The 15,995-nt window shown below is 45.9% G+C and overlaps 1 protein-coding gene across 1 annotated transcript; it reads left to right on the plus strand.

Moving 5' to 3' along the window:
- Positions 1 to 7,853: 7,853 nt before the first annotated feature.
- On the plus strand, positions 7,854 to 13,710 carry LOC127191135 (SLAM family member 9-like). Its single transcript, XM_051148355.1, has 3 exons — positions 7,854 to 7,938; positions 8,924 to 9,274; positions 13,205 to 13,710. The coding sequence occupies exons 1-3, from the start codon at positions 7,854 to 7,856 to the stop codon at positions 13,708 to 13,710; spliced, it is 942 nt and encodes a 313-aa protein (XP_051004312.1).
- Positions 13,711 to 15,995: the final 2,285 nt, after the last annotated feature.

Consider the following 15,995-nt stretch of genomic DNA (forward strand, 5'->3'; position numbering starts at 1 on the left):
GGAGTAAAAATGTGTACTACTACTGCCTGGCTGTGTTTCCTCTTTTGAGAATTCTCAGTTTATATCTATACCCAATTTTAAAATTGGGTTATTTGTTGTTTTTATACTTAGTTTCTTGAATTCTTTCTATATTTCAGATATTAGCCCCCTATCAGGTTTAGTTGGTAAAAATCTTTTTCCCATTCTGTGATATTGTTTTTATTTTTTGTTTTTTAATTAATCAATTTATTTATAATTTATTCATATTACATCTCAATTGTTATCCCATCCCTTCTATCCTCTCTCCCTCCCTCCCACTTTTACCCTGTTCCCCTCCCCTATGACTGTGACTGAGGGGGACATTCTCCTCCTGTATATGATCATAGGGTATCAAGTCTCTTCTTGGTAGCCTGCTATCCTTCCGCTGAGTGCCACCGGGCCTCCCCACTAAGGGGACATGGTTGAATACGGGGCACCAGAGTTCATGTGAAAGTCAGTTCCCACTCTTCGCTCATCTGTGGAGAATGTCCTGTCCATTGGTTAGATCTAGGTAGAGGTTCGATGTTTACAGCACATATTGTCCTTGGTTGGTGCCATAGTTTAAGCAGAACCCCTGGGCCCAGATCTGCCCATCATAATGTTCTACTTGTAGATTTCTAGGACCCTCTGGATCCTTCTATTTCCTGATTCTCCAATAGTTCTCTCACCTAGAGTCCCAATAGGATGTCCTCACATCTATCTCACTTTCCTGGTAAGTGAAAACTTTCATGGGACATGTCCCTTGGGCTAGAGCCTAGTTATAAGTGAGTATATACTATTTGAGTCTTTCTGCTTCTGGGTTAACTCACTCATTATGATCCTTTGTAGTTCAATCCATTTGTTCACAAATTTCAGGAATTCCTTGTTTTTAATAGCTGAGTAGTATTCCATAGTGTAAATGTACCACAGTTTCTTTATCCATTTTTCTACTGAGGGACACTTAGGCTGTTTCCAAGTCCTGGCTATTATGAATAAGGCCACTATGAACATGGTTGAGCATATGTCCTTTTGTGCTGGAGCATCTTCTGGGTATATTCCAAGGAGTGGAATAGCTGGGTCTTGAGGAAGCCCTATTTCCAGTTTTCTGAGATAGCGCCAGATAGATTTCCAAAGTGGTTGTACAAGTTTGCATTCCCACCAGCAATGAAGGAGTGTTCCTCTTTCTCCACATCCTCTCTAGCATGTGGTGTCACTTGAATTTCTGATCTTATCCATTCTGATAGGTATAAGATAGAAACTCAGAGTCGTTTTGATTTGCATTTCTCTGATGACTAAAGATGTTGAGCATTTCTTTAAGTGTTTCTCAGCCATTTGATATTCCTCTGTTGAGAATTCTCTGTTTGGTTCTGAGCCCCATTTCTCAATTAGGTTATTTGGTTTGGTGGTGTTTAATTTCTTGAGTTCTTTATATATTTTGGATATTAGACCTTTGTCAGGTGTAGGGTTGGTGAAGATCTTTTCCCAGTCTGTAGGCTGTCGCTTTGTTCTGTTGACAGTGTCTCTTGCCTTACAGAAGCTTCTCAGCCTCATGAGGTCCTATTTATTAATTGTTGACCTTAAGGCCTGGGCTGTTGGTGTTCTGTTCAGGAAGTTATCTCCTGTGACAGTGTGTTCCAGGCTCTTCCCCACTTTTTCTTCTAACCGATTTAGTGTCTCTGGTTTTATATTGAGGTCTTCTATCCACTTGGACTTGAATTTTATGCATGGTGACAAATATGGATGTAATTGCATTTTTCTACTTGTAGACATCCAGTTAGACCAGCACCATTTGTTGAATAAGCTATCCTTTTTCCATTGAATAGATTTGGCTCTATTCTGTAATATTGTTTTAAAAATTATCTGTATTACCTGTAGGCCCGGCTAGCAATCAATTAAGACACAGATACTTGTTCTATTTTAAAATAGCTTTGGTTAACTTGAGGCAGGGCAGATATCAATCCTCTAAACTACTTTTTGTAGTAGGGCCTCAGGCATGGGATCCCTGTCTCGATCCCATCCCAAGTTCTAATAACTTCTATCAAGTTACCTCCCATCCATAATCCCATATACTTGCTCATGTTCTTCATCTGAGCTGGATTCTCCATCCATGTCACCAGCCATGTGCTTGTCCTCCATCTATCCCCTGGCGGCCTTCCTCTTTTCCCTTCAAGTCTCTTTCCCTTCTCCTCGTGGCAGTCCTTCTTCTTCCCAGAATTCCTTCCTCTCCTATTTCCACCTATTTCCTGCCCTGCCTAGGTGGGATGACTTTTTATTAAGCAAAAGGTCAGTCACAGAGACAATAAGCAGTAATCAGCATCAAAATACATCAGACCATCCCCCAACACTGTAGGCTGTTGCTTTGTCTGAATAACCATGTCATTTGCTTTACAGACGATTTTTATTTTCATGAGGTCCCATTAATTAATTGTTGTTCTTAATGCCTGGGCTATGAGTGCCCTTCACAAAGTCTTTTCCTGTGCCAATGAGTTCAAGACTATTCCCTGCTTTCTCGTCCATCAGATCCAGTGTGTATGGTCTTATATTGAGGTGTTTGATTGATCTGGAGTTGAGTTTTTTGTAGGGTTTTAAGTATGGATTTACTTGCATTCTTCTATGCACAGATATCCAGTTTGGCCAGCACCATTTGTTAAAGATACTGGCTTTTTTCCAATGTGTATTTCTGGCTTATTTATAAAAAAAATTATGTGTTCATAGGTGTTTGGACTTATTTTTGGGTACTTAATTCTTTCCCACTGATCAAAGTGTCTTCTTTGTGCCAATAGTGTATGGTTTATTATCATAGCTCTGTGGTACAATATGAGGCCAGGGATGGTGATACCTCCAGCAGTTCTATTCTTAAGTTATTTACGGTAGACTTGACCTGGGGATTTGAATGTCTAAACTCTTTAATTTCTTTTACCACATTGTTTTAGAAGAAATCTGCAGGGATTGGAATTCAAGGTGTGGATTTTAACGACAGGACTCAAGACTTTTAGTCTTGTAGAGAATGTTAGGGCTTAGACTTTTTCAGGACCCAGACAAGCAAGACTGTGACCTAAATAATTTTTTTTTTCAGTGCTGGGGTTGAATGTAGGCACTGTAGACACCAAGGAAGTGTTCTGCTACTGAGCTCTAGGCCCAGCACTAAGCTGTTAGCGCTGACTTTTAAATAGCTTCGTTGGATGATCTGCACTGTTCCTTCTTTCATATCCTCTCATCTTCATATCTTATGACTCAAAGCTACACATGATTAAAGTGGTAAGAGGAAAACCAGAAAAAATATGTGAGGTGATGTTGACACATGCACAGTCCAGCTGCTGCTGTGAGATAGGCTAGCCTGGGGTGAGGATGTGTCATCCTCTGACATGGTCCTTACTCCTCTGTAGTCTTCTCATGGGTAAGTATACCTCTTCTTCTAGCTCCTAGGATCATCCACCTGCTGGGAATATGGGGTTATGCTAAGAATGGGGCATTTTCACTCCATTGTCCTGCCTTTATGGAGGTGCCTGTGTGTGCCCGCATGAATGAGTGTGTCTGTACTGAAACACAGCCATATGGGCCCAGGCTTGGCCTTACTGCCAGCCTTTGCCTTTCTTCTACTGATGACACAACAGGGAGCCTGGGCATTTCCCAAGGAGCTGAATGATGGCCGCATAAGCTAAGGACACCCACAACCATCTTTAGGAAGCACCTTTTTTTCTCCCCATCTTGTCATTTCTGCTTGCTTTCTGACACTTTTAGTTTTTAAAGGACTCACAAGTGGTTTTTTTTGGTCTCTGGTCCCCTGTCTCTTTCTCATTTCTCCTTTTCCTTCCAGCCCCACTCCACCCCCTAAAGAGTCACTTATTGTTAAGAGCCAAGACTTCCATGCCCCAAATATAACCTTAGTAGTGATCATGCATCCGACATGCATTTGTCAGGTCCTGTCCCTTGGGATTCTTGCTGCTCCCTAAGAGATGGGAGACTCTGGCTCATGCAGTGGAGGTCACGGGGAGTTAGATGCAGATCACAGCAGAGGTTAGGTTCTTGTCTTAGTCTTGGGAGCTTTAAGCTTTCACATCCATTCTCCTTTGGGAGAAACCCAGATTATACTGGCAATGAGCCACCGGCCATCATGGTTAGCCCCACTACAGCGTTAGGTGCTTCTTAACATACTGATGGACTCCTCATGGCTTTGGTAGTTCATAACAACACCCACTAAGGTTTTAAAGAACTGAATCCCTATGACAGTTCTGTAGATGGATAAGACAGACAGCACTAGTCTAGTTTTGCACTGAGCGATTAGCTGACGTGTTCTAGCATATGGTTGGTCATTTATGAAACAAGGTCAACCCAGCCTAGGAATGCAGAAGCAGCAAGTCTCAGAAAAACCGCAGACACAGAATGGAAACCAGGAAGCTGGATTCCTGTAACAGGCCTCCTGTCCTGCTTTTCTCCCTACCCCCCTGCACCCGCCCCCTGACCCCTGCATGCCCCCTGCAACCACCCCCCTGCACCCGCCCCCTGACCCCTGCATGCCCCCCTGCAACCACCCTCCCTGCACCCGCCCCCTGACCCCTGCATGCCCCCCTGCAACCACCCCCCCTGCACCCACCCCCTGACCCCTACATGCCCCCCTGCAACCACCCCCCCCCCCACCCAGGCACGTTCCCACTTCACGGTCACTAACCAGGCACCTGATGGTCACTGCCCACAGTAGCATCTCTGGGGCCTATGGAGAAAGAATAGGTGAGATGAGCTTCATTTAAAATAACCACAGACCCAAAATGGTCACAGATTCTCAGTTCAAGCCTAGAAAAATATTTCCAGTCTTCCTGTGCGTCAAGCCCCATCATGTGGATGTGACTGGGAAAAGGGGGACATGAGCGTGACCTGGGGAATGTTCTAGAACACCATGACCTAAAGCAACTTGAGGAAGAAAGGGCTTTACTCATTCTATACGTTATAGTCCATTATATAGGGCAGGAGCTTGAAGAAGAAAGCATGAAGGATGGCTGCTTACTGACTTGGTCTCAGGCTCACAGTTAGCTACTTTCCATATACAGCCCAGACTCACCCACATAGGAATGGAACCACCCATAGTGAGCTGGATCCTCCTGCACAGACATGGCCCTGGGCTCTTTTGATGGAGGCAGTTCTTCAGTTGAGGGTCCCTTTTCCCGTGTGTCAAGTAGGCAGCTGAGATCAGCTACCACTAGAAGAAAGTTTGTGTGAGGATTCCTGCTACAGAAATGGTATAGGAAACAAGATAGCCTTGGGTCCAAAGTGCCTGCCTTTTTTATTTTGTTATTTTATTTTCATTTTTAAATTCTTCTACTTCCTCACGGCGGGGGGGGGGGGCGGGGATACAGGCAAGCTCTTAGGCTCAGAGAGGAGGCTGGATCTGGTGTTGGCACTGTTCTCCTGTAGGCGAGTCCCATCAACCTGCCTCCTATGGAGCCAGAATAGTCCTGCAGAGGAGCCAACAGTGTGTGTCCAGAGGTTTCAGTGGTGAGCAAACCAGGATGCTGTGGTTTCCTGGCATGGTGTGTATGCAGCCACCAGCCTAACACCAGCCTGGTACTCCACAGCTACAGTAAACAGGCTCCTTAGTTCAGCTGTGTGTGTGTGTGCATGTCTGCATGTACAGGTGTGCAGATACATGTGTGCATTTTATTCAGGTGTGTATAGATGTGTGTACACATATGCAGAGGCCAGAGATCTATGTAGACTGTTTTCCTCAGTTGCTTTTCATTTTTGAAAAAAAAAAATTTTTTTTTTTTTTTTTTTTTTTTTGAGACAAGGTCTCACAGTGTAGCCTTAGATGGCCTGGAACTTGCTGTGTAGACCAATCTGGCCTCGAACCCCTAGAGATCTGCCTATCTCTGCCTCCTGAGTGCTGGGATTAAAGGTGTGAGCCACTACATCCGGTTCTGCTTTATTTTTAAAGACAGAATCTCTCAGGGAACCTTGAGCTCACAGATTTGGCTAGATTGGCTGGCCAACCAGTGCCAAGGGTTCCCCTCCCCCCTTCCTCCCTCCCTCCCCCACAGCATTGCAGTTACAGGCACAGCAGTGTGACAGGTTCCTTACACAGTTGCTTGGTTTCATGCTTGCCTGGCTAAGGCTCTACTCAGTAAGCTGCCTCCCAAGGCCCTTGGCTTGGGGTTTATCCAGTGCCTCCTCATTGCACTTAGGTACAATGATGTAGTTAGCATTTCTGGATCCTAATTTGAATCCGATCCAGACCCGTCCCAGTGTCACAGCTTTTCTCTTTAAAGGACTGTGTGGCATGAGGTACTGAACCCATGGAACTCAATTATAATATAAAGTTTACTTCCAATACCTTGCTTGAAAGTGCTGCTTAGGATAATGAATACAAACTGTTACTTGATCAGATAATGGTCATGGAAATTACTAGTCTATTTTTATCACAAGAATATATATCTTAGGTTTAACAGATAGATATGATCCTATAGATAGATAAGGTCTTCAAAAGCCATAGAGACCTACAGAACATGGCATTTAAAGATGCTCTTAATATTTTAAAGATTATTTGACAACAAGACAGGTTAACTCCTGGCAACACCCAGCCTACCTCAAGAAGATGATGAGCATCATAGAACCTCCTTATGGAGATGGCTTCAAATGCAGCAAACCAGCTACTGGGCAAAACCTCCTCATTTCTGCCACAGACAGAATTCTGCCTAAAATGGACAAGCTTGGATGCAGGCAGAGTTGATGGCCAAACTCTGCCACGACAGGGTAAACAAGTCCCCAATAGTTCCTGCCTCACAGATATGTCTGTCAGATATATTGGACCAGGAGGCTGAAGATGATGCTTTAATGTTATAGAGTTTTGGGTGACTTTTCAGGCAGCAAACTGTCTCTGTCACTTTTTCATTTTGGAAGCTGCTAACCTGCACTTTCTGTTTACTCAGGTAATTAATTTTATTCCTTCTCAAGTCTCTGATGGGGTTGAAGACCAGATAGTTTAGTCTTACAGTTAAACTTAGTTGTTTAGGGGTTAAGATGTTTTGGGTTTTTATGTTTGTTTGTTTGGTTGGTTGGTTGGTTTTTTGAGACAAGGTTTCTCTGTGTAACAGCTCTGGCTGTCCTGGAACTGGCTCTGGAGAACAGGCTGGCCTCGAACTCACAGAGATCCACCTCCCAAGTGCTAGGATTAAAGGCATCTGCCACCTTTGGGTTAAAATGTTTTTAAGTCTAGATAGATGTTTTAAGTTGATAGAGATGAGATATGATAGATATTGATTTTCATTCAGAATTTTAGATTTACCAACATAGGAAAGATGTTTTTCTGCAAGGTTGCCAAATACAATTAGCCAAAACACCTTGAATGTAACATTCATATAATTCCTGATTGTTTCATGGTTTTTCTTGCTGTGTATAGATTTTTTAACTTATGTGTAATAATATAAATGTATATGCCAAAATAAAATAAAATAAAATAAAATATGAAAAAAAGGGACTGTGTGGCAGATGTTGGCCAGTTTCAGACATTTTGCTTCTTGGGATTATGGATGAGACCTAACCTAGGGTCAAGTTTCCAGTAGCATCTTCTAACAGAGATGGGTCATGCTACTGAGGGGCAGCTTTACAAATGTTTCTATACCTAAGTCTGATGGTGCACACCTTTGGTCCTAACATTAGGGAGGCACAGGCAGGTGGATCTTTATGAGTTCAAGGCCCGCCTGTCTGCACAGTGAATTCCAGCTCAGATAGATTATACAGTGAAATTTTGTCAGGGGTGGGGGGTGGGGGAAACAACTCTCAACAATACAGACAGTACTGTACTTGCAGTAGTTGGGAGGCAGAGACAAAAGGATCACAAATTCAAGGTCACCCTTAGCTATACGATGAATCGGAGCCCCGTCTGCACTACACGAGACCCTGTCTCATTAAACAACAGAGAACGTCTTCACAAGGACTTTGAACAATATGGTGATGGTGCTAACAAGATACATCCGCCAATAGACTCCAGAGATATTAAGGATCTTTGAGAAGGGCTGAGAGATGGCTTTAGTAAAGACACTTGCCACCAAGGCTGACACCATGAGTTCAGCCCCTAGAGCCCCTATTACGGAAGGGGAAACCGAGATCTACAAGTTGGCCTCTGGCTGTGGCATGAGCATGTACCCCTCCCCCCCAAAAAACTAAACATGATTAAAAAAAAAAAAGAATTTGATGAATACGCATGCTGACTTCTACTGAATGACAGTAATTATAGTGAGTGCTGCTAAAGATAGTGAGCAATGTCTTACGGCCTGTTTGATTTAACTGGCACAAAATCCTAGCTGTCACATCGTGCTTCATAGGCAAGAAAGTCAAGACTCAGAGAAGTGAAGTAACTTGACCCAAGATAACAGCTAGTACCTGGTAAAAACAAGAGCTTGAATTTTGCCCATCTTCCTGGTGCCAGCACCCACGCTTTTCCCTCAGATGCACTTTGTGTTGCGATCTCAGCAAACTCCTCCGAGTCAATGAGCACCTTTAAACTGGCTTAACCAGCAGGGTGCTAAACTTACTTCCGGGAGTCCTGGCTGGGCCTCTGAAGAGCTTTTTTTGGGCTCCTAGCTCTGGGGAAGCATCAGGACAAGCTCCGCTTCTAGGAATACATTCGATTTTAGTTCATTCTTCAGCAGGAGTAGCTAAGTGGCAGCAGGGATCCTTAGGTATCTTGGAAGAACAGCATCCAGGTAGCGGTTTCTTTCTGTCTCTGTTGAAGAGTTCCCCCTGCTGGGAAGGATGGTAATTGCACCCTTACTTTGGTTGAGTCACCATCCAGCTGTGTGGTACTGGGCAAACCACCAACATTCTTTGACTATTTCCTCACTTCATAAATGGAGTTAATAAGTCCATGGCTTGCTCTCAGACATGCTGAGACCTTCTGCTTATTCAGGATTTCCTGCAACTTTCTTGTTCACAGGGCCAGAGGCGTCCAGAGTAGCCCCAGAATCCTGGGTGGTGACTGGGACCCTTGGGGAGTCAGTCACACTCCCCCTGCAGCTGCCGTCTGGACAGCAGGTGGACAGCATCTCCTGGACATCCCGTTCAGAGCCAAGGACGTTCGCCTCTATTACCGCGGTAGAAACTGGAGAGCTAGGCACTTTTTACGAGGCAAAAACCCGATACTGGGGTCGCGTGAGTATTGTGCACCCTGACTTCTCTCTGCAGATTAGCAACCTGAGCCTAGAGGACGCTGGGCCTTACAGGGCCTACATCAACCTGAGGCACTCTCCTATCACCCACACCCGGAAGTACCACCTGCAAGTCTGGGGTGAGTGTCTTGGGGAAGGCAGGTGGGGGATTGTGGGTCTGTGGCTACTGTCACAGCCTTTAGTCACGTTTACAATGCTCTTTCCAATAACAAGATTAACATACGCTTACTGTAAAAGATTTATAAAAGAGAGTTGCTGAAAGACACAAAGGCCCAGAATCTTCTTCGAACCAACCTAAGCAGAGCTCCTATGTAGGCTGTGGACGCGGAATGACTTCAGGGCCTGAGAACTAGGTTTTGCAAAAAATCTATCTCTGGGGTTCTGAGTGTCTTCACTGCTGAGAAAGGAGCAATGCCTTTCTCTAAGAATAACCACGCTAAACAGAGGAGAGGACCCTCTTCTTCTTCTTCTTCTTTTTCTTCTTCTTCTTCTTTTTAAAAGTATTTTTTCTTAAGATTTACTTATTATTATGTATACAGTGTTCTGCCTGCATGCACACCCGCAGGCTGGAAGAGGGAATCACATCACATGACAGATGGTTGTGAACCACCATGTGGTTGCTGGGAATCGAACTCAGGACCTTTGGAAGAGCAAATGGTGCTCTTAACCACTGAGCCATCTCTCCGGCCCCGAGGACCCTCTTCTTTTCCCCAAAGAAAATGTAAAAACTTGTAGTAGGGGAATCACCAAGGAAACTTTAGTGAAGTACACCCATGGCCAGTAAGTAGACAGTGGACCACTTGGGGATTTAATTAGTTAATGACTCATATAGAAAGGAAGGGCCACATCAAAGGTCCAGGGCCACATGGGGCCTTGCCCTCTATACCAACAAAGATGTTATTGGAATAAAATTGCCCAAATGATGGTGATGAAATGGTGTAACTTGTGACAATGAGGACTCTGGTCCATACTGTAGCTGGGATGAAGGGTGGGAGCTGTGGGATGAGAGTGATGAGGGGTCATGGATGGGTTCTGTTCTATGGTCATCAGGAGCCCCAAACCAGGGTCAACTATCTGGGACAGCAGCCAGGGCAGGGAAAGGCAAGAAGGAATGGCCTTGAGGCAGTGTCTCATTGGTCTCCCTCCTGTCCTATCCTGTTCCAGGATTCAGCTCTGGCCATGACTCAGATTGGCTGTGGCTCCATCTTTGCCTGAGGGTGATGGACAAGGTCCCAAGGGGGCCATGGCCAAGAGCTCTTCTGGAGTAGGTTGGATGTAAAGTAATATAGAGTGGGAAGGCACACAGCCTTCCTATTTCCTTTGGGCCGTGTGGCAGGAAATGCTCTTTAGCTGGAGGCATTGATGAGATAACTCCCTACCAGGTGCACATGAATGTGGAAAGCATTTTGTTGTTGTTGTTGGGAAATTGGCCTAGGCTCTTTATGGTCTGATCCTTGAAGCATTGGGGTTGAGGCTGCAGGTGTCTGGACAGGGTTGTGCTCACTGGCATGGGTTTGGAGCTGAAGAGGAATCATCTTGCTGTGCTGATGGCTGTCCCAGCAGGTTGAGCTCAAGGATAACAATATTAGTAGCAAGAGAGAAAGCTTGCTGACCAGTCAGGCTACATCTTCCACACAGTCCCTCGCCCTGGGATGCCTTGCTTTTCTGGGTTGTTGACATGTCACCTCCACTAGTAGAGACACCGAGATAGACTGTAGAAGTCAAAGGAGAAGTGTTTTCTCCAGAGCTCATCTTATAGGAGACGTTCTAGGAAGAAGCAGCCGAGAGTCTCCTGGCAGTAGATGTCTAGCCAGAGGACACTTTGGGCACAACTGACCAGTGGCTCCTGGGGCTACCAGTGACTAAGCTGCAGGGCCAGACAGCGGAGCAGCCTTCTGGAGGCTCTGAATTTGTCTAGCCTAGTTTGCTCATCTTTGTCTGTAGCTGCTGTTACTGATTCCTAAAATGTTCCTGGTTCTAATAAGTAGTGAGAAACTGGAAACTGGAAGAAGAGAGTAGGGTTCATGAGCCTAGGGGGTGGGGGGAGAAGAGAGGACAAAGGACTGGGAGAAACCTAAATTGCATAGGCAAGTTTAGAAACCGTTGCCTCCTGCTGGGCAAAAGGCACAATTACAACACAATTCCATGCTTCTATCATAGATTCTGGGGTCAGGGTTAGGAACCCAGGAATAGGATTCGAGTCTGGGACTCATCATTGAAATAGGTGAGACTCTGAGTAAGCCTTCTGAGCCTGGGAAATGGGATAGACGTGACACTTGCCTTGCTTACGTCATGGAAAGCAACTGAGACTCTGAATGGCATGATCTTGCAATGGTTAAAGGTCTAGAAAAGATGTGGGCAGATCCTGTCTCTGTTGTTCCTTATGTGCACTCAGAGTGATGCAGGTTTGGTTGACAATTCCATGTGCCATCTTTGCTGTGAAGTATAGGTCCAGAGACTTTTCCTAGCCCCCCCCAGGCTATCCCCTTTTGCACACAAACTTGTCCCAGGCCCATGTGACCCCCGAACTCCAGGTTTAGTGATAACAGATACTGCATTGCCATTCTCAGGTGTGTGGCGATCGCTTCTGGGCCTTTTGGTTAAGATCAAATATAGTGTCTGACCTGTGTAACAGAAAGCAGAGGAGGCACTGTCACCTACAGCTGGACACTCTGTCCTGGGAACCAGTCATGAGGAAGGCCTCCTGGGCAGGGAAAGAGCTTTCAGGTCAGATTCCCTAGCTTGTGGGAGCACAGGGTGGCCTTTCACTTAGCCCGGTTGAAACAATGTGAGTGCATGTCCCTTCCAGTGGGGAAAGGGAGCCTCGGACTTGTTAAAGGCCAGATGACTGACCAACCACACTTGGTCAAAATAAAGACAGCCAAGAGTCGAAGAGCTTGATTTTAACTCAGTTAGCTTAATGATAAAAGAAAGACAAAGACAGGGAGCTACGGAGGGAGAAACAGAGAGTGAGTGCCTCCTCCCCCACAACCCCTCTGGCTCCCCACCCCAGACCTCTGGGTTTTTTAACCAAGGGTATGTGAATTGCAGAAGCCAACACCCAGGACACTTCCTGGAGCTTGTCTGCAGGGCAGCTTTGATATGTTTTTCTTCAAAGAGACAGTTTTTAACACCTTTTGGCTTAGAGTCTGTGTGGTTTGCTTTGGAAGTGTCCCTGCAAGGAACTAGCCTTTTAATGCATTTTGGGGTCTGGTGGGCTGTAGCCAGCAGGGGGTACACTCACCTATTTCTCAGAACACAAAACTTACCAATAGGGAGCATCTCTTCCACCTCCAGACAAAGGCTGACATACACTGTCCCACAGAGGGTCTGCTCCCTGTGTTTCCTTGAGTCCCGAGGAGTGCTCTGACCTTTGACCGCACTCGCAAGAACCAAGTCAGTAACCGCAGCTCCCACCCTGTCATTATGCCAAACTCCTCCACCGGTGCCAGGCTGCCCAGAAATCCATGCATGCTCCTTTCACAGCAGCTTTGGAGTAGGCAGAGAAGTTGGAGAAGGAATTCTGGTCCCCTGAGAAAGAGGGATAACATCCTTGCAAGAGTAAGGTGGTCCCAGGATGGATGGGCATGGGCCTCTGTGGTCCTAGGAAGGCAGGAGTGGCAGGGCCTGTGGCTGTCCCACATGAGTAGGAGACACTGATACAAATACCTCTTTCTCTGCCTTCAGGGTCAAGAACCCTAGTGTCAGCCACAATGGGCAAGAGAGTGGTTGGCACCCTAGGGGAATTGGCCCTTTTACTCTTGGAGCTCCCAGCAGATTCTGGCTTCTGATAGTCCCAAACTACAGGGGCCCAGTAAACATTCCCCACCAAGGCTATTCTCTTCAGATCAACCCTTTAGGGATGTAGGATGTTAGGCTCTACAGAGCCTGGATAAACCCTTTTTAGTCTTCTGATGAACATCACTAGACTTCATCCTCTGAGTCTCTGGTGAAGAGAGTGGAGAGACCCGCGTTTGGTCCTTTGCTTTTCTATGGTCTGCTTGGCCAATCCCGAGCTTCCTTACAGCTTGCAACTTTTCTTGCTACAGAGAGACTGAAGAAGCTCAGTATCACTGCCAGTTCTCAGATCACGAGGGACAGGACCTGCATGCTTACCCTGGTGTGCTCCCTGGAGCAGGCTGGAGTGGACGTTCAGTACCACTGGGAACCCCATGGCCAGGGGGCAATTGTGTCCTCTGGGGGAAGCACTCACAATGTCTCATGGACATCTGGTGATAGTGACAGCTACCACTGCACTGCCAAGAATCCTGTCAGCCAGAGCGCCAGCTCTGTTCCCGTCGGCCTCTTCTGCTTAGGTAATGCCTTCGTTCTGTGTTTCTGTTATTTCTGGGCATCTCTGGTCCCTCTATCCTTGGCCTTCTTCTTGGATCTAGAAGAAGCTGAAGTAAAGTGGGGACATGGGTTTGCAGCAGAGTGCAACCTCTGGAACGACATCCCAGGGCCCAGCTCTGTCCTTCTCTGTCAGCTTCAGATCTGTCATGTCTCTACTTGCCCAGACTCAGCTGGGCTCCTGCTGGCTCTTGAGACTTGGTGAGAGAGGGCCCCTCTCCATCCTCACTCTGTCTGGAAGAACGCCTCCTATCCTAAGATCAGGAACCCAGCATATGCTAATTTCATGCCTAAAACCCTGTGTCACTGCAGGAGGTGGGAGGCTGTGCAGATCAAATGCTGCAAAACTTCAGTTAGAAGGGGGCATGGGTTTTGAGACCAATTAGACAGCAGTGTGACTGTTATATATAAAATTTAAGACAGATGATAGATAGAAGGTGATAAGATATAAGAAGGTACCAGGCAGCAGATATTATGTTATATGGAGTTTATTAAATGAGCATGGGGGGGGGAGGGGGAGAAGAAAGAGGGGAAGGATACCCCAGAGAGAAGGAGAGAAGGGGGGAGAGAGAGAGAGAGAGAGAGAGAGAGAGAGAGAGAGAGAGAGAGAGAGAAAGAAGAGAGAGAGAGATAAAGAGTGGAGAGAGAGAGAGAAAGAGAGAGAGAGAATGAGAGAAAGAGAGAAAGTTAAGAGGGTAGAGCAGGTAGAGGGAGGAGAGAGACAAGAATGAGAGCGGGTAGAAATACTGAGCCACATAGAAGTTTGTCTTTTTATATAGCCCTGAGCAGGGCCACACCCCTGTGACATCACAGGTAGGCAGACTGAAGCAGAATCCTAATATTCCTACCTTTTCCTATAATTAAAAACTGAGGAATGTTGGATTGTTTTTATATAAGTCAAGTTAAAGTATATAAATGTAGATTCATTGGAAGCAGCTTTTCACTGCCATGTAAAGGGAGAAAAGAGATAGAAAAAGCAATAGCAACAAAATGTCCAAATTATTTGGTGAAGAGGAAGGAAAAGCTCTGCCCTGAAAGTTCAAGGTAGAGGCAGGCTATGTCAGCCACTGAGGAGTGCTGGGAGAACCTGGAGCTGTTTGTCTGAGGCCTGGAGCACAGCATTTCAGCCTTTTGCAAATGGATAAGGGCAAAGTGTTGTCTTAACTACTTCCTGCTGACACTCGGTCAGCGATAGGGGGTTAAAAGGCTGAAATGTTGGCCAGGTTCTGGAAGAACAAACTGTTGATTTGCTGTCCAGGGTCTGAGAACATCTGCTATTGGGGGATAGTCTGATGTATTTTGATGCTTATTACTGCTTGCTGTCTGTGACCCACCTTTTGCTTAATAAAAAGCCATCTCACCTGGGCAGGGCAAAGGAGATAGGTGGGGCTTAGAGAGAAGAATTCTGGGAAGAAGAGAGACCCGAAGGGAAGAGTGGAAGGCTGCCATGGGTTAGATGGAGGAGATACACATGACTGGCATGGATGGAGAATCCAGCCCAGTTAAAAAACATGAACATGTATTTAGGATTATGGATGGGAGGTAACTTGATAGAAGTTATTAGAAACAGATGGCATAAGATTGAGGCAGGGATCCCATGCCTGCCCCACTATGGGAGGTAGTTTAGAGGATTGATGTCTGCCCTGCCCCAGGTTAACTAAGGCCGTCTTAAAATATAACAAGTGTCTGGGTCTTAATTGATCGCCACCCGGGCCTATAGATAATACAGATAATTTTAAAAACAATAATCTGCAGCTGGGAAGGGCAGTGCAGTCAAACTAGAAGGAACAATGCTGGTCCAGCTGGCACTTGTGGGTAGCTGCTTTGACAATGTCCCAGATGTAGGCAGTCTGGCAGGACACTGGAATATATATGTGGGCAGAAGACAAAGTTAATAGGTTAGGGGGACATTTTCCCTTTAGGTATACATTTGAAACTCTTGGGAGAGCAAAGAGAAAAGGCTTGAGACAATGCTGACAATTTGTGAAAATTTTGGCACAGCAAAGAAAAGGTCTGGATGTAGGGAATTTCCTTTCATTTTACCTGATTGCTGGCAATAATCAAAACAGTTTAGTTTTGGATTTGTCCACGTTTGGTTATAGAGGCATGTAAGATGAGAAACCCTTAATATGGGTATAGGGATCCCAAAGGCGTGTTAGAAGGAATGGGTGACTGGACATTTCCCATGGGGAGGTGAGGTCATTAAGCCATTAGGGCATCCACAAAAATGCATAGTGACCCAAAGAACAGGTGCACAGACTGTTCCAGTGACTTGTCAGTACTGGACTGCGACCAAAGAGCGGCTGAGCTGGCCCAGGGACACAGTCATCTACTTAGTGCACTAGAAATTTTTCAGAGGCCAAGCGGTGGGGGTAGGGGGTGGGGGGAGTGGGGGATGTGGGGGGGGGGGGGGAACTGTGTCACTTCTCACCCAGTGGGGACTGTCCTAGTTGTGGGTCACTGAAGAGGATGGGTACGTCCGCTCAGTGA

Source organism: Acomys russatus, chromosome 6, assembly GCF_903995435.1.
Source record: "Acomys russatus chromosome 6, mAcoRus1.1, whole genome shotgun sequence".
NCBI classification, from domain to species: domain Eukaryota; kingdom Metazoa; phylum Chordata; class Mammalia; order Rodentia; family Muridae; genus Acomys; species Acomys russatus.